This window comes from Plectrocnemia conspersa, unplaced genomic scaffold, assembly GCF_051122295.1.
Source record: "Plectrocnemia conspersa isolate PC_06_02 unplaced genomic scaffold, ASM5112229v1 ptg000014l, whole genome shotgun sequence".
NCBI lineage: Eukaryota > Metazoa > Arthropoda > Insecta > Trichoptera > Polycentropodidae > Plectrocnemia > Plectrocnemia conspersa.
In genome coordinates this window covers 21,952,961-21,972,886 of record NW_028277178.1, presented here as the reverse complement: position 1 = coordinate 21,972,886, position 19,926 = coordinate 21,952,961, and the positions used below count along the sequence as shown (strand labels likewise).

At 27.3% G+C, this 19,926-nt stretch overlaps 1 protein-coding gene across 1 annotated transcript in view; it reads left to right on the top strand.

The window, feature by feature from the left end:
* LOC148226515 (neurotrimin-like) overlaps positions 1-19,926 on the top strand; it is a 46,501-nt gene that overhangs the window by 18,555 nt on the left and 8,020 nt on the right. The window contains exons 3-5 of the mRNA XM_088203966.1: positions 18,829-18,983; positions 19,069-19,209; positions 19,275-19,368. Of these exons, the coding sequence (XP_088060092.1) occupies positions 18,829-18,983; positions 19,069-19,209; positions 19,275-19,368 (390 nt within the window). The remainder of the gene's footprint in view (positions 1-18,828; positions 18,984-19,068; positions 19,210-19,274; positions 19,369-19,926) is intronic.

The following is a 19,926-nucleotide window of genomic DNA, read 5'->3' as shown; positions in this document are numbered from 1 at the left end:
AAAATATATACGCTTCTTGGCTGAGGATCACTAATAATAAACTCTTGATCTAAGAAAAATACTAAAGTTAATCTGGATGTACTAAAATCTCAAATAAAATAAATTTCAACGATACTGTGGTGTATTACAAAAGCCCCTTAAATAATAAGGCGTACTATTGATTATGTTCATAGCTTTATTTTATTGACTTATATTTTAGAAAAAAATAGTATTACTGGAGTTACTCCACACCGAGCAAGCGTATGTAAAAATGAGTTTGAAACAGTATTTATAATGATTATTACAACTTACAAATTTTATACTTCAAGATACAAATAAAAATGCTCTTTCTTAGATACACTTACTAAATAAATTATTTTTGAGAGTTTTTTTTGTAAAAATACATAAATAAACGTTTGAATTACACATAGTTTAATTTGCATTGAAATAACATAATAGAGAAATTGTTATTTCAATTTTTTTATCTAGTTGTATCTTATCTCACGTATAAAAACTATACAAACCAACAAGCATTACTTACTTTTAAATGGGAAAATAAAATTAAAATATTTTTTAGGCGTTGATACTCTCCTTTCACATTAAATAAATAATTTCACGGCCTTAAAATTATCACAATTTTGCAAAATTATAATAATTTTTAATTACCAGTGTGTCACACGAAAATATCTTAATAAAATACTATACCAAAATTTCTAAAATTTTATGAACATCTCATGTATATTAATAGTCTTAAATATAATTTTTTTAACAATTTTAGACGACAATGACTTAATAATGTTACTATGTTACCATTATTCTGACAAAGGATGACAGTACTAAATTGAAAAAGAAGGTCTGAAATAAGAAAAAATCACAAATTCAATTGAAAGAATCCCTTTGGGAAGCTACATGTAAAGACAAAAAGAATCCTATTATTTTTACAATTTATTGGTACAAATGGATTTTCAGTTTGTAAAAAAAATATGTCACTAAACGTTAAAACAAGCGTTTTGTAAGGTACAACACAATATGTGCTTTTATGTTGTTACGTTCCACAAACGTTTTAAAAAATATATCCATGTATCAGTGTAACAAAAATGCTTATGAGAAGCTCAAGAAAAAAAAGATCCAGTCATACATTAAATCTCAGAAATCAAATTTCTGTACAAAAAATCCATTTTTTGATGTTTAAATAGTTGTTTCTTAATTAAAATACTAATAATTCAATATAATATTTGCATAAAACGATGGATAATTATATCCAATTGATATATCTACAATTATTTTACTTTTAACATACAAACATATTTACTTTTCATCAAATTCCATGATCGTTTAGTTAAAAAATTGTTTTTTATTAATCATTTTTTTATTTATGAATTATAAATAATTATATAATCCAAAACCAATGATGTGTTATTCCAGATTAGATTTTACTTTGGAGTGCTTAGTAAAATGTGCAAGTAGGTACTTAAGTTTATTTTATATACTATGTATGTAGTACCTTTGTTGCCTAAGGGTAGTTTAAGACTTTGTCATTGATGCGGACTTTGATTAGCGGTCCAGCGACATAGCCAAGAGATTCAAGATTCTCTTCTACATTCCCGACCCAAAGACGGTATGAACATATACATATATATCTATGTATATACACATATATATTGTAGATAGTACATTTAATATATAATCGTATATCATATATGAATGTTTTACGTCCTTCAACTCTCCACATAGTCCTTGCTATGACGCATCCTTAAATCTTATACTTATGTAAGCGAGAGATAAATTTATGACATTTTAATTATAAACACATTCGCATTTGAAGGTAAAGAAAATTTTAATGTAATTATATTCATATTTATTACATTATAATATATTTTTAAAAGAAAGTGGCAAAGCTTGGAAAAAATATGTAATGCTTTATCAATGAACTGATATTTTAATTTTATTAAGCAAGCAAAACTTTATCGGTCGTAAATATTTTTAATATATTTTTCCATAGAAAGCTCCATTTGCACTCGCAGAAAAATAAAACCTTGAAATTTATTTGGTTGCGTGGTGGGAATTTATTTAGTAATTTTTACTTGCACATAATATAATATTTATTATACGGAACCAGGCCTGGGGATTGCCTCAGTTATAAGTATACTTAATTTGCCTATTAAATGTTCGCATATAACATTTATTTCATACATTGTATGTAATATTTAGACAGTTATTGTTATAATCTTCACTAATATAAAATCATTATGTTATTAACGTCATACTTTTAAATTTTATTTAAATGCGTATAATGCAGATATAATACAAATATTTTTGTAGTATTTCTAATATCTAGTTTATACCAATACAATTTTAAGTTAAAAATTTGAAATGCATAATTGTTTGCTTTTTAGACTAACAATATATGTATAGATAGATTAATTAATTAAAATATATTTTAATATAAAGTTGTACGTTTCTCAATGGGTTTCTCATTAAAAGGGTAAAAAAAAATTGTATGCACTTTTCAACAGATAACTGTGTAAGCAGCGGAAAACTGTTTATTCTCCTTTGTTTATATTTCTTTGCAAGGAATCATTTTATTTCCTTCGTTCGGTTGGTTAAAGGAAATATAATAAATAACATAAAAAAAAGAACATTTTGCTCCCGAGCAACCAACGCAACGTCTAGAAATGAAAAGTTTTAATGATATTTCATAAAGGACACCCTACTACTTTTTTACGACCCTGTCGTCGTGCCTCTGGCTACCGCGAGAGATTTTCTTGGGCTTTGAGCAAAAAGTCGTGCAAAAAGCGAAAACCAACATTTGACACAAAATGTGACATTGGGCCTGGGGCGAAGGAAATTTATTATATGTTTTATTAATACACATTTTTTGCGGTTCACAATTTGCGGTTGGTGGCGCTCGATAAAAAAGCTTTTATTGTATTTTAATCATATTCCAATATAACGATTTCGTTGAACGCGTGTATGTGCGGCCGTGAAGGAAAAAACCTATTATGTAATTTTATTCGTTGACGTTTTATTTTTTACGCGGCTACACTTTAAGTATTTCTTGCCTTTCAGGGCACAGTTGTCATTTACGTGGGCACGAAATGTCACATTTTCATTTGATGCTTTGACAATTCTGTGGTTATGAAAAATGTATAATGTGGACATAGGAGAGTGGAAAATGGAACGCTATAATTTTTGATGTTTTTAGGTGAATTAAAACATATCTTCTAACAATTTTTTTTATAAATAAATTATAAAAATACACTTTTGTACACCTTATTGCTTAATTTTTATATATTTATTTAATAAGGTCTTCGTCATTAATCAATAGGATAAATATAAATATATATTAATAAGTAAATAGTTATACATTTATTTTTATAAAATTAAGTATGTAGTATAATGTTAAAAGATAAGTTGCCGGTTAAGGCCAAGAAAGAAGGTCAGCGGCCAACAAGCGCGGGGTAGGGATTACCACTATTTTTTACGACCGACTAATAATTGTTTAAACGATTTTTAATTTCCATTACCAGCTGACCTTGTAAGTACTACATAATATAAAATATATAATTTCTGACAGCAAGGCGGATTAAAGCTCGCCATACACGGTTGTATTTTTCTATAGACTTATTTAGTGATGACGTGACGCTGCCATGATGGACTCTAAACAATTTCCTTGAACTTTTTTTAGTAATTTTAATAATGTACATTAAATCCTCATTACTCCCAAGAATTAAATTTGTACCTACCCCATTTGGGATAATTTACCCCTGGTCTAAAAGTCTGTGCCTAGACTAAATCATCTGTCTCGATTTAATGAGCTCCACTGGTAGAATAAGTAGACTTAAGAGTCTGTATTAAAGTGTATCGTTTGTTCTATACATATGAGATGTTTTGACCAGGGCATCGAATTATTGGGTTGGTTCCGGTTTCCATTCCAGGAAAAATATAATTCGATTTTTGGTTTTCGATTCTGTTCCGAGTGATTAATTGTTAAATGCTATTATTATTATTAAAAATTAATTTTTTATTATATTAAAAAATATTTTTTTATTATTATGTATATAAATATACCTACTACATTAATTGATACTATAATATAATATTTATTTATTTATTATTATTACTTAGATTCAAGCTAATTATTTTAACAAAAACCGTAATTCAATCAACTTTAAATTATATTCCTTAATAAGAACAATAAGTCTAAAAAATAATTCTATTGAACTAATAATTAAAATTCCTTAAACATTATTTATTTTATTTTATTTTATTAATTTATTTAGCTTAATAGCTAATCTTTACATCTAACAATTTTAGTAAACATATATAAAAATATATAAAAAATACATAACAGAAAGAAAAAATGAAAAAATACAATAATAAAGTCTTAATATTATAATTTATTTCTATATGTACGAAGGTGTTTTTTTATTCCATTTATGAAACCCGTTATATTTTTGCTGTTTCGGATTTCTCTTGGAAGACTATTATATAAATCAAAACCTCCGTACATAATTCCCCTAGCCGTACTCGTTTTCTTATACTTAATTTTCTTTAAATTTTCTCTATTTCTAGTATTATATTTATGTACATCTTTATTTCTTATTAAATACTTATTAAAATATTTTGGTAATATATTATTTTCTAACTTATATATAAATACTAAAACACTCATACTCAATATTTCTTGAACATTCAACCATTCTAATCTATCAATCATACTTTTACAATTAGTTAATCTATTTTTATTTAAAATTACTCTCATTGCCCTATTTTGTAATTTTTGCAACATTTGTTTATCTAATTTATTTAACATGTTTAATAGTGTTGCACAATAATTAAAATGGGGCAATATTATACTATTGTAAATTTTTTTTTTTGTATTTATACTTAATATATTTCTTAATCTAGATAATAAACCTATATTTCTACTAATTTTTTTTAATATGTAATTACAATGTTCTTTAAAATTTAATTTTGTATCAACAATTACTCCTAAATATTTTATATTATCCACTATTTCTATACTAGAGTTATTTATTACTATTTTGGTACTATTATCTAACACATTTTTATAATTAATAAACATACATTTAGTTTTATTCTCATTTAATTTAAGTACATTATTCTTTAACCATATTTCTAATATATTTAATTCATTATTTAAATTATTTACAATTTCTTTAATGTTATCACCTATGCAATACATTAATGTGTCATCCGCAAATAGATGAATTTTACATTTTTTCACGTTATTAACTATATCATTAATATACAAAACAAATAACAATGGTCCCAATTTAGACCCTCGTGGTACTCCATAAGACACTAATTTCTCTTCAGAATATACATTATTTATTTTAACTTTTTGTTTTCTTTTATATAAGTAATTATTAAACCATCTTAAAACTATATCACTTATACCTATACTCTCCAATTTCTTTAACATTATTTTTCTGTCTATTGTTTCGAAGGCTCTCTTGAAATCCAAGAAAACTGCTCCAATGATTTTGTTTGTATCCTTAGCCAATAGCCAATCATTTATCACTACTTGTAATGCAGTTTCAGTGGAATGCTTTTCTCTGAATCCCGATTGTTGTTCACATATTATGTTTTGAGAAGTAATAAATTCCTTTAATTGTTTGATTACTACTTCTTCTATTATTTTTTCTATACACGGTAGCATGTTGATTGGTCTCATTTCTTCAACTTTTTTACTATTTTTTATTTTAGGTATAGGTACAATAGTAGCAATCTTATCAAACATAATTTGTCTATTAAATAAAATTAAGTAATTAGCTAATCAATAATTCTTAAACATTATTCATTAAATATAATTCATTAGTAATAATAAACTTAGTAATTAATTATTCAATATTTATAATATTTACATATAATATTTAAACATGTTAATAGTATACACACATATATTCACATTTCACATATACTAAACCTAAAAGTTTCTTTTCATTCAATGGTGTTTTATTATTTTTTTAAAATCAATTCAATAATAAACTCACTTACCTTATCTATATATAAATAATAATAATAAATGACATGTACATTAATTAGAACTATAAGTATATAATATAAATAATATATGATTGTAAACCAAATATATGTAAACAATTCAAATTAAATATTGGTACAGGGATCTTAGATATATACATACATAATTTATTTAAAATTAAAAAAGATGAAAATTACCTTTAATTATTATAATTTCTGTGTAATGTTTTTTCTTTAACATTATTTTTATTATTTGTAAAATAAACTTAAAGCCAAAAAAAGCTCTTTCAATACTGACTTGTGTTGCTTAAGCTCCTAAAACTATAATTGAAATTTTATGTAAGTAAGGATATATATTTTTATTTTACTCCCAAAATTATAAAAAAAAAATTCTCTTTATTCTTAGTACATTGTTTAAGTTATTTAAAATGATCTCAATATCCACATTTGTAGAAATAGGTAATCTACGCGTCTCTGTTGCCAATTCTTTGGTACTCAAAAAATCCTCTTAATAGTCTACCTTTTCATCACATGATTTAGTAGATGATTGTGCTTGTTCGTTTGTGATTAAAAATTATTTCTCTACAAATTGTTATTATCTTTTAATTTTAACGCGCGTGTTTGAATATGTACTGAACTGAAATTAACCGATATTTATCTTTCAATTCAACTCCGGTTTTCGTTCTGGCAAAAATAACGGTTCAGTTCCGGTTCGATGCCCTGACTCTGAACATTATTTGATAAATAAAAATAACAAGGAGAATGGTTTAATTATGTCATGGTCGGGATCATTTTTTTTCAATGGGTCTCTGGAATTAATTCTTACGTCAGATATCTTTTTCCATTGTTGCTTGTTTTTATCATGACGTTTAAATCAAAAACTTTTTTCAATGTATGAAGAATTACAAAAGTGACATATAAGTGACAGATAATTATAGGCCTGTGTCGATTTATTACCACAAGTCAAATTATTTGAAATCTAGTATGTTAAATAGTTATGTATCGAAGGATACCTGTTTGATTAACAACATAATTCTTATGTATCAAGATCAGTAGCAACGAATCTGCCACACTTTTATTTTTTGAATTAAAAAAATAGGTTTTCGTTTTTCAATAAAATTAATAAATCTTTTAAATCAAAGTTTTTAATTTTTTCGTCAATAATGGCAAAATAAAACGTTTAAATAAATTGCCACGTCAGGTTCTAATCTTGTCTTACTAATGTTTCGTTTGTTTACCATTGATATTAATCAAGTACTGTGTACCTTGAATATTCACCAAGAGCACATCTTTCGAGCATGATTTTCTGGACAGGTGTGCGAATAATGCAAGCAACTCACTTTTATTAGAAAATTTATAAAAAAATGTTTCTCAGATACTTGAACATGAGAATATATTTTTATCCACATGATTTCTGAATGGTATGCTGGGATTAGATTTCTTTGAGTTGCATCTTCTAGTTTTCCTGACCTAGTCAAAGGGTTTATTCTTGTTAAAACAAAGATTAATTGTTATTTAATTTGATGCGCAATTGTTGAGACGTGTTGTCAATGGGTGCTTTATTGGGCTCTCTGAAGTGGGCTCATTCTGGATTCCGGACATCGAGCTGGAGCAATGGATCAGAAGAGAGGAGCAGCGGCTGCTGCGATATTTGCTGAAAGTTAAATCGGCTTTTTCTTGGTTGCAGTGCAACTTAGAGATCTATTGAAATTCGTGTTTCATCATTTAAATAGATACTAAAAGTGCATATAATTTTATTAATTAAAATTCGGTGATTTATAATAGTCGACATAAAAAAATTATCTGTTTTGCTGATTTTTATATAATAATCCACTGACTCAGATAATTCAACACATATTTTTTTAACTGATTTTCTTACTAATATAAATCAAATATATTTTTGAATTTCCTAATATCGTTCTAACTAATTTGTCGAAGGTTGACAATATTGCCAAAAGGAGCACGATTGAAAGGATATAGATCGAGTTTGCGCAGGAAATTCAGCATTTCGGAGACTCAACGCCCGAATCGATTGTTTTATAAGGTAGCACCCGATGAAATTCGGAAGTGCTAAATCCTTATATACGACGAGCGATTTCGCAAAACGGGCAATACGTACGAAAAAAAGAAAGCGCTCCGAGCGAGCGGAATGGCCGCCGCGAGACAGTAATAAAACTGAAAGCGAAATAATCATATTTTAACTCGGAACAATAAAATATGGACAAACTTCGGAAGCTGCGGGAATCTCATCGTGCGAGGATTTATACGTTTATTTTTTTTGTTATCGTTTTTGACCGCCCCTTTGCGACTTATTTCCGGCTATTTTTGTTTTTTTGCGAGGCAAAAATGCACTAGCAGACGACCGTTGTTTGCCAGGTATTTTTTCCAGCCCTTTAATAAAAAAAGTAATTTAATAAATTACTCGGCACCGGTACGTTTTCTCTTTGACGTTTGTGTGCCCGTGAGTGAGTGAGGGTCGCAATTTTATTTGCATTTTTTATAAGGCTTTAATTAAGCGCGCGCATTGAAAATAAAGTGTTCTTATGTAGAAAACCGTATATACAATATCAGCTGAAATAATATCTATACTTTATTTAGAATATTAAAAAGAAATAGATATGTTATATTTATAAATAATTATAGGAGATCCTGTATACATAAAAAATATTTAAAAAACAACGCTATGCCAAAATGTCACTTTTATTTCTGCATTAAATATAATTTGTTATACACACTGTTTAATTTGCTTTGTTAAGATTTCATTAATCACGTGAAATATCACCCAAATAGTAAGAAAAAGACAGAATATTTTGAGTCAAAGCAGTTGATGCAAATGTAATTAAAAAAATTACCAAGATATGGAAGAAGATAATATCCTTAGATGGAATTATGTTCTAAAGCTAAAATATTGAAATAAACAATTAATTTTTTTTATTCAATGAGAAAACGACATTTATTTCGGAATTACCTAATACATAGACAAATTGATGGAGTCTTATAATATCCAGGTTGTTTTGTCAAACTTTTTGCGGCAAAAATCAGACAATTCAAACTTTTTTTCGGGTTTCAATTAATGTTTAAATATTTTACTGTTAATTGCAACGAAGATAAAATTTTAGCACCATATCGCTAGTCCATTATCATCTGTATGCATCAAAGCAACGGCTTTGATGCTCGTACAAAAATAAAAAATGCATTAGCCTTTATGATTTTCTTGACGGGCGCATATTCTTGTTGCATAACTTAGCATATTAAAATATTATGCATATTTAATTTGCACAGGCTTATGTTGGTCGTCACAGTATAATTCTATGTTAAAAATATTTTAGTAATTATCGTACAGGTAGAAAAATCAAATTAAAATATTATATATATTTTAACTGATCAAAAAGTTTCCAAATATAATTTTAGTCGAAAAAATTATTCACGTGTAAAAATTGTTTCATCATCTCTTTGCAACCCCAAAGAAGATAAATATGTTTTGAGGAACCACCTAAAAACTTAAAGCGGCTTTTCTTAGATGATTAGTCTGGAGTCTGCGCTCAACACTTAAGAAGTACTCCGGAAATTGGCCTTCATCGGTACCCATTGAAACTGTAGCCTTTCGAGTTGCATCTACGGAGTAAGTTCCCTCTTAGAGGGCTTAGCCAGAAGTATGCATTTTGTTCTTGAAGACGATGACGCACGACTAGTGAACCACAGACCAAGATGGCTCGTCGCCAAAGGTCTGCGCCCCTGGATACAGTATCATGTTTTGTGTGCTCATTGACGTCATTTGACAGTGTTGGCTTGTTGTTTAAAATATAAAACTTTGCTAACAAATAATACTAAATTTAATACCATACTTTTACGCATTTCATAAGTTAAACAGTCCAATCAATTATGACGCATTATAATAATAATTATATTATTATAAATATAATTTAATATTTTTTAACATAAACATACATATGTAACGTTGAAATAGCATAGTCCTTGACTGATGACCTATTGCCAGCGGGTTCAAGCTACGGCAGCAGACTTAATGCGCCTTTAATAAAAAAAAACAGCTTTAGCTGCAAAGTAGCAAGTATTTATTATAAATTATAATACAAATAATAATTTATAATTATTTTTACAGATGTCACTGATTCCCAGATTGAGAAATTTCTGATTGACTCATTCAGTTTACACAAATTTATCCCGTTTTAACGCCTGTCATGTTATAACAGAAGATTAAATGTAGGCATTTACAACTATTAGAACTATTAAAATATATTTAATTTGCAAACATATTATTAAACACAATAGTTTTTTATTATTATTATTGGCTAGCTTTATGCATTACACACAAATAACTGCAGTTACATGCATAACAAGACGAATTTACATATAAAATTACAAGCTTTTAAATGTCTGTTCTGTATGTATATATGTGGCTTATGCATGTCAAAAGAGTGTGATAAAATTTTATTTTAATACCTAAACATGACATTATAATGTATACAAACTACCTGTATAAAATATTAACGTAATAAGAGTCAGATATTAAATGCTTTTTAACGCTGAGGCTATATAGGCTTTCTTGAATTACGATAATGTGATAAAAGTATTTATAAATATTTGAACCAAAAATAATTTGCGATATAACTGAAATTTAAAAAAAGTATAAATAAACATTTTTTTTAATACAAATCAAAATAACTACACAAATAGATTAAACTATCAATAATACATTTAAGCAATTAGTGTGTAGTTTTTTTTTCTAATTCCTTGGCAATCGCGTCAATAAAGGATTTTATGTCTGAGCTAGTTCCTGTGAATCAATTCGAGATCGGAAGCAAGTTCTAAGTTTATAAAGATCGTAAAATATAAATATATATAGCTATTCAAATTGTTATCTGTTGTTCATATTTCAAGGATGATGTATAAATTAGTGTTGGTACACAGCAAAGAATATTTTATATACCATAGATATAATTGTTTTATTATAACCATATACTCTTAAAAGGTCAGGTAATAAGTTTATTACTTTATCTTATATGGTTTATTGCCGATCGTGATGCCGGTTGCAGCGGGACTTTTTGTTGATTTTGGCAATAAAATCCTCACGTTATTGTAATATTTAAATTTTGTAATTTGCTAACTTTTAAATTATAATTTAAATAAATAACATAATTTATAATACATATAGTTGCTAAAATTTAAAAGTTACACAACTGAAGACATTTTTGTAAACAGTATTATAATTAATATTTAAAAATATCCATCGAATCACTCAACTAATAATAAACAATTTAATCTGACATTTTTTCTGATATGATTATCATATAAAATTTTAATTTCCGGTAATAATATACGAACGAAAAAAATACAAAATTTAAGGGCTTTGAAGGAAATCATATTAATTACGAAAGAGTATTAAAACAGCATGAAAAAATGAAGCTGCAAATGTTATATAGATTTATAGACAGCAATCGCATCGACTAATACACGTACATCTTATATAAGAACCGAGATGTTTTCTTTGTTTGTGAATACGATATTGCCGAAACGTTAATAGTTTCTGATAGCACAGACTTATATTATATTTTATAAAACCTTTTTTACTATATAAGTCATTATTACATGCAACAGAAATTGTAGCTTTTCTAAAGCAAAATTACCATATTAGAAATATTTATTTTACAAACTCAGCTTAAAGCATTATACAGCAATTAAATATTATATAAACTGAAATAATACAGTTAAAAGTATAAAAAAAAACTTTTAAGAGTTCTGACAGTAAGTTTTATACATATTTATTACTATGTACTAAGATACATTTTTAATAGTTTTATTTAGCTTTTAAAATATAACGGAATATACATATTATAGATTTTTATTTTATAATTAACTTTCCTTAACACAGTTATAATTAGATACACAAGTGTTTTAAAACAGAATACACATAAAAAGTACACAAAATGTTTGTGATACTAACATACAAGCGCTTGTACTTAAGATGTAATAAATTAGGGTGAATTAATAAATTATGAAATTAGATTAAATTTTTGAGAAAAATTAATATATATGTATATATATATATATAAAATTCTAAATATACTTCTATATAATTAAATATTCAATATACTTCTTTGAGAACAATTCGCAAAATTGTTTATATAAAAATATCTGTTTTCGATAAAAAATAAAAACATAAAATACCAAGCGATTCGTCAAAAATATTATAAAAATAAATGTTTTTTTTATTATTTGGTAAAAGGTTTATTTAAAAATGACTATTTAATGTTTAAAAATAAAAATAAAATATACAATTTAATCCTTATTGGAAACCAATATATTTAACTGTTTAAAATCCACACTTTGACTTTAAATTATTAGTATAATACATATTGGTTATGACTTATTAAACTTCATATTTTCATAATGTATATCTTTACATATGGTTAGGTTTTTCTCGGGTCTATTTATATTTTATTCAATCATATTTATCTTAAAAATACATATTGCAAACAAGAGTTGTATATATCCAAGAAAGATATATACATAATAAAACATCTGCGTTAAATATTTCCCATTCAAACAAATACATATGTACGTAGATGAATTATTTATTATGCCACGAAAGCTCTCCATAAATCCAAGAATACAGCCCGCACAGCTCTGGGGGTGTAATAACACCCCAGTTTCCGATTATTGTCAAACCGCCACACTGTGTAAATCTTCCCGTTGAGTTCTGGTGAGTGCATTCGCGTTGAACCTGCAGATGTGCATTATTGAACTCTAAAGCGTTTACGTCATCTTTTCACATACCACATCACATTCGTGGCTTATTGAATTATTCACCTCGGTGGTAAACGGTTAGCATTTGCGAGGGGATTTCGGTACGAGGACACGAACGATTTTATCATTGCCTTTATTGGCGTTGTTTCTTTTTATCCTCCCCTTTCAGACCTTGATTCCATGGACGGATACGATTATTTAAAAGTGAACGCTGAAAATGGAACCGAAATCAGTATTTACGTTTTTCCGGCCAATACCCTTTGCTGTGGGTAAAATACTGAAATACTGTTATCGGCTCTGAAAGGGGTTGAGAAATTTTTAAATAATTATGTTCCGTTTATACGTAATATATAATTATTCAATCTTAACACAATAAACTATTTACATAAGCCATAAATAATGTGAGAGTACAAAATTATTATGTAAATATTGTTTAATGGAAAAACTAGGCGCATAAATTTATAAACAGTAAAAACTGCATTGCTTTAACCACCTTACTACGATTCGCATAAATTAACATGTAGTGTATGGTAGTGTGAATTCATCATACTTTATTTTTTACGGCTGAATTTATTAAAAGTGAATTATATTACTTATAAAATAATAAATATATGTATTGAGATTGCAAAGTTTTTAATTATTATTTGTTTACAAATATACTAAATGATACACCTTCTAGGCTGATTTTAATTCTGATTCGGTTTCATATTTCATTTCAAAGAGTGGCGAAGCTAGTTTGGCTGTTCGTCTAAGCGTATTTTTGATCTAATTATCAAGACGTCATCATTTCATAATCTTTGTAAATGCAAAATATTCACCCTTATTCATAGAAAGGGTAACATTGTGCATAAATAACTTTAGACCAGACGCAGTGTTAGCAAGCAAAAAAACTCTTGCTTTATTATTCAAAATAATTATCCATATATGATTGAGTACGTTTTCAATCACTTTCAACAAGTATGGGTTTAATCCCGTCCATTCCACTGCCTTCTGTATTTTTCTAAAGCGGTAACAATTTTTTTCAAAGCGGGAATTCAAGTAGACGTCGTATATACGAATTTTGAGAAGGCCTTCGACAAGGTTTGTCATGGGTAATTTTTAAAAAAAATATCAAACCTCGGTTGCTCAATTTGAACGATCGTAGACAATTTTTGAACATAGCAGTTGATTGTCAAAAAAATATTTAACCTCTTTGGAGTTTTTTCAAGGGCTCCACTAAGGCCCTCTGCTCGTCGCGTTATTTATTAATGACAGTAATATGGCAGTTAGAAATTAAACTTTTTTTTTGTAGGCTGATGATTTATAAACGTTTAATGTCAGCTACGAGAAGCTGTTCTGTTTGAAATGTTTAATATGATAATTTATGATTATTTGCTCTATCTCACTATTTATTATATTTTGTGTGTTGTTTTAATATTTTTTATATGTGTATTGTAATAATACGATGTATTGTTACTTTTTAACATCGTGATACATTATTCCCTAATAAATAAAGTAACCTGTTTGGTCACGATGATCTTAATTTATTTTAAATAAATCAATATTCACATAACCTTTTCGTATTAAAATAAATTAAATACTACGAGACGTACATTTTTTTGAGCGAATTTTATATTTTTAGTAAGCGGGTTGAAACTACAGCAAAATTGCCTTAAGCTTGACTTAAACTTTACTTTAGTTAAAAAAAAATATTTTTATTATGGCTTATTAAAATTGTAATGCCTTTGTGAATAATTATGATAACTTAGCTTTAAGTTTTTTACAACTAAAATGTATATTTTTTTTAACTCTAAATAAAAAAAATTGTGAACATAATAAAATAAATTGGGCATTAAAATAAAAGTGTATGTACGTGAAAAGTATGTTTCTGTTCTTAGTTTTTTTTTTCTAAAAGTTTATCTAACAAAAATTATATTTTTTTATTACAATGTTTTCCTATAATGAATTTATTACATAGAGTTCACATCATTTGCTGTTGTTTTAAGGTTTTATTTTCTTACATAAGTAACTTTTTAAATAAGTGTTAGTATTAAAATTAAATATTTTCTTACGTGAAAACTATTTAATTTTATAAAACGCTTATAATAATAAATTTACAAACATGCTTATAAAATACTCTTTTATTATTAGTAAATGCTTAAATCTGAGATTGGTGATTTTGTGTCTAATTTTTTTTCTGGTGTAATAATAACAGTTCTTAATCTACTATATGTATATCTTTATTTTGAACTAAAATAAATATTTATGTAAAGCTGTTCAATAATTTATTTATAATTAGTATAGTGTTTTTGCTAACATATAATATTATATGTCTAATTATTATGTATTCTTATAAACGCTGAGTAACAGCGATTTATTACAATTTTTTTACTAATTCACAAGTAATGACTTCTTTTCAAAACAGTGCATATTATTTACATTATTGTTTTAGTACTATTTATAACAGTATCTAAATCATTTGCGCCGTTTATAATAAATATCAGTCAAATAGTTATTATAGCGGCAATTTAATCAAAGCACATCTTTGAAATGACACTTCTTGGATTGCTTTTAATGATTTGTAGTTTAAAGGATTTATAAATATATAAATTTTAAGGATTTATAATAAAACCAATACATTATTTATAAAAAAAATTATGTAAAAGTTTACCTATGGTATTTTTTTTTAATGATATATGTAGTTTTTTTGACGGTAACATAATTAATTGTTTATATATTTAAGATATTTATATACTTTTCAGATATTGCTACTTTTGGCAGAAGTTTTGAAGATACTTTTATTTTTCTTACCCGCCTGTATTTATGATCTATAAAATAAGGTATCCTAATAAAAGATTGATCAGTTTACTTCCACGATTAATTTTACGGCTCTGAATTAAATATACATAGACAGTTCAATGTAACATAGACAGAATAAAACTACATTTCAAACAATATTAATATATCAAATTTCAACTAATTCTTACAATCGTACAACACACAAAACGTTGAAAGTTAGCTTTGTTTATATTATCGAAATCCTTTATTTGCACATCAAACGTCGAGCAATCAAAACCGTCATTATAAGCCGAATTACGGTAATTTTGCCGTTTGGCAAACATCTCGTTCACAGACCTCAAAACGGTCCAATAAAACCGGACCGTCGCCGTCAAGACATCGATACACAGAGTCGGATCGAGTTTAACAATATTTACGATTGTTAATTTGCGTTTAGGGTTTCCGCTGCCGCCGGTTCGGGCCCCCGACGGACTTATCGGGTTCGGAGGGGGGCCCGCATAAAACCGAGAACGGCCAGAAGTGGGCAACATTATTTTTTATCGGTATTATTTACTGTTGTTGTAAAGGTTAGAACCACCGGTCTCGGTCGTATTTATACAACGGGCGCCCGGGATGCGCGCCCTGAATTATTCATGCGCCCTTTCGGTGTAATAAAAATTATTGGATTTCGATATCAACTTGTACCCGTGTGGACGGGTATGGGGTGGGTGGGTTTGTTCGGTGGTTTCTGGGTTGCTAAGACCACCAAAACGCGAGACTGCTGTAAGATCCTCGTATCCGGTTACATTTCTGTCGCATTGTAAACAGGGGAAACGGGATCTGGTTTCCAGCGGAAAAATACGCGTTTCTAGCTTACGGAAAAATGATAAACAAGCCGACCTAAGGGGGGCGGAGAAGCGGGGGCACAACAAAAACACTATTAATATTGATGAAGGGCTCTCGAGAAGTTTTTTGTAAACAAAATCATAAACACCGCTCTAAAAAGTAGATTAACAATAGACATTAACATTATATTTATTATTTTTTTATCCGCTGACCATTTCGAGAAAGTTTGTGAAAAAATCTATTTATGATGCTTCCAAATCCAAATCCAAATTTACGATGCTTCCGATTCCAAAGCTATTCGGTACATAAATAATAAAATATTAGTTATTTATTTGTATCTAAAAAGAACCATAACAATATTTACTGCTTAAAAACCAACCCTTTTCTTAACGCTTGTAAGAAAATAGGTTAAATTGACATACAGTTAAATTTTAAGTATAAATATTATATATTATAAATTTATATTTATTATCATAGTATAAGACAACGTTTTTTAACAATTATTAGACAAAACTTTTTTATTATTTTAGCAATAAATTACAGCAACTTATGCACATGTTTGTAAATTGACTAAACTAAATATAAATACAGATTGTATCGTAAATAACATTTAAAAAAGTAGTGTAACTTTATAAAAATTCCTATTTTAACAAAAGGAAATATATAATATTTTAGTAACCATTGATTGCAATAAATTATAAGAATTATCTATGTTTTAATAATCCAACTTACTTTGATATTTCATGTCTTGAACTCTATGATTTACGATAATTCAATATAATAAAGTAATATATTTTAGCTAAATTTGGTTTTTATTATTAGTTATTCTTAAGCATTTCAGTTACAATGAAGTTGATTTCTTCCCCGTTGTGCTTTTTTATGATAACATGCAATTGTATAGATTATGGATTATTATATGTGAAAGTGAAGTACTCGTATGTCAAAAATATAATCTTAATTTAGAGATATTTATACATGTATCTTTATATAATTTTTAATAGAAGTACAAAGTTTTAAAGTTATGATGAATAATATATTAAAATACATAGAAATATTTTATTTTATGTATTTTTATCTTTGCTACATTTTTATAGATTTTAATAAGAAAACATTACAGTAAATATATCATTTAAATAAGTCTGATTTTTATTCTTGGATAATAGCATTTGAACTATTTAAAATAAATTGACTGCATAACATAACTAAAAATATTTTTAATAAAATAAAAACTCATGAAACCAGAGCCAAATGTCAAAACATTTGTATAGAAATACCGTATTAACTATGTAACCATTAACTGATTTTTGACAAAAATGTCAGTAAACATTTTTTAAACTCTTAAGACATATTTAATAATAATTATAAAATTAAAAACACAGTTGCTTAGAAGTATTATGCATTAATAAAACACAGTTTATTGACGACTACTAAAAATATAATTTAGATTGGTTTGATTTTATTCCGTTTTTTTATTTTTCTCCAACCTATCAGTTAATTATTAAGAATAATTTAACATAGTCTAATAATGTTTCTAGCAATTAAAACCCAAATATAAAAAACTATGAAGAATAATATCTATAATGCATAAAAACGTTATTTTTGATTTCACTAATCAAACAAATCATCGAAACCAGAACGCAAACATATATTTAGTTTTCTTTAATAAATATAGTGAAATGATCTATTTTTATAATAAATAATCTTTACAGTTGAATGACGTTTTAACAATATATTTTAATATCGATCAACCATTTTACTGGTACAAGTATTATTTTATAAACATAACAAAATCCGTGTCATCTATTTTAGTTAGGTCACTGATAGCTTTGAGCGCTTGTTACTTTTTTCGAGGCTAACATTAAAACGAGGCCAAAAGGGTTTTGTTTAAAAAAAAATCAATTTTTTATGTCACGCTCGACGTCAAAACAAATGTCTTCGTATAACTCGTCCGTGCTTTTATTTTAGGGGTGAATATTTTTGGACGACAAAAATTATATCTAACAAACGACTGGGCCAAAGGGCACTTTGAAAAAATATATCGCTTCATATTTTTGACAGACAATTTTCAAAAGAGGTGAAATAAAATACAGCATAATATAGAAATATCATATTTCGTATTAAACTTATTTATTGGCAATAAATACATGCATACATATATTATTACTATTTTCTTATTTTTGTAACGTAGAGATAAAAATCGGTTTCAGAGCAAAGGTAGTCGTAGGCTAGAATTAAAACATTTATTGTTTATGCCAATTTAGAAAAGTGTTTAAAATAGCAATTCATAATTTATAATAAACCTTTAGAAATATTTAAACATATTATTTGCCTCAACTGGCTTTGAAATAAATTACAGATAATAATTGACCCTCGTATATTTGCTCTAGAGCTGTTTAAAGTTGAACGCTTTCGGGCGTAGGTGTATTCATACGTGAGGATCGTCTAAATGGATTACTTTTCTTTGTCGGTCAGGTCTTTTGGGAAGGGCTGGAGGATCGGCGGCCGAGTACGAGAGGCGGCATGCGGTCAAGAGATTTTCCGGCCTCTACACAGGACCATACTTCGACCCTTCAACGGCGACCAACATTACTACGCAACTGGGAACACACGCTTATTTACCCTGCAAAGTAAATTCAATTACCCGACGACGACGGGTTTGGCTGATAATAACATTTTACAAAATTTAATTAACGTTATATCTGTCTTGTGCAGGTTAAACAATTAGGAAATAAATCAGTCTCATGGATTAGAAGAAGAGATGCTCACATACTCACCGTTGATCGGTACACGTTTATAGCAGATGAAAGGTTTCAAGCTTTCTTGATTGAAGCCAGTGACACTTGGACATTACAGGTAATGTTAATAAAATTAAATTGTTAATTTCACAAATTTGGATTAAAACAATGACTATGTTGCAGGTTAAATACGTTCAAGCGAGAGATGCTGGTCAGTACGAGTGTCAAGTGAGCACGGAGCCAAAAATGAGTCATTTTATTATGCTCAATGTAGTTGGTGAGTGTTTTTACTGAATAAACTTATTTATTTAGTGCTTAGGTTAAATATTTTTTAAAGTTCTAAAAGTATCCAGTTCAAATAAGCTTCGGCAGTTGAATTAATCTATGAATTTCGAATTACTTAAGATTTTCCATAGCAATAAATTTAAGAACGTCGTTTAGTACAAATACAGGAAATATATATTTACAATTTATTTTATTCATATTGCCAAAATTTTAGTTTAATAGTAATGAAAAATATATTTTTTTAATAATTTGATTTTACTTAATTTTTAAGAACCCCTTGCCTGAATTCACCTTAACTTATAAAATTATAATTCATTTATAAACTTTACTTTATATATGTATAAAAACACAAACATTTTGAGATAGGCAAGGTTGGGTACATTAAACCGTAGAATAACTCAGCATAAACCAAATATTTTTATATTACCATAACACATATTTTCTTAATGTTTGTATACATATTTATAAAAGAAGGTGCATATGTACATACATATTTAATCTTGGGTGCATATGCTTGTATTTAGAATGGCATATAAACTTCATTTTATAA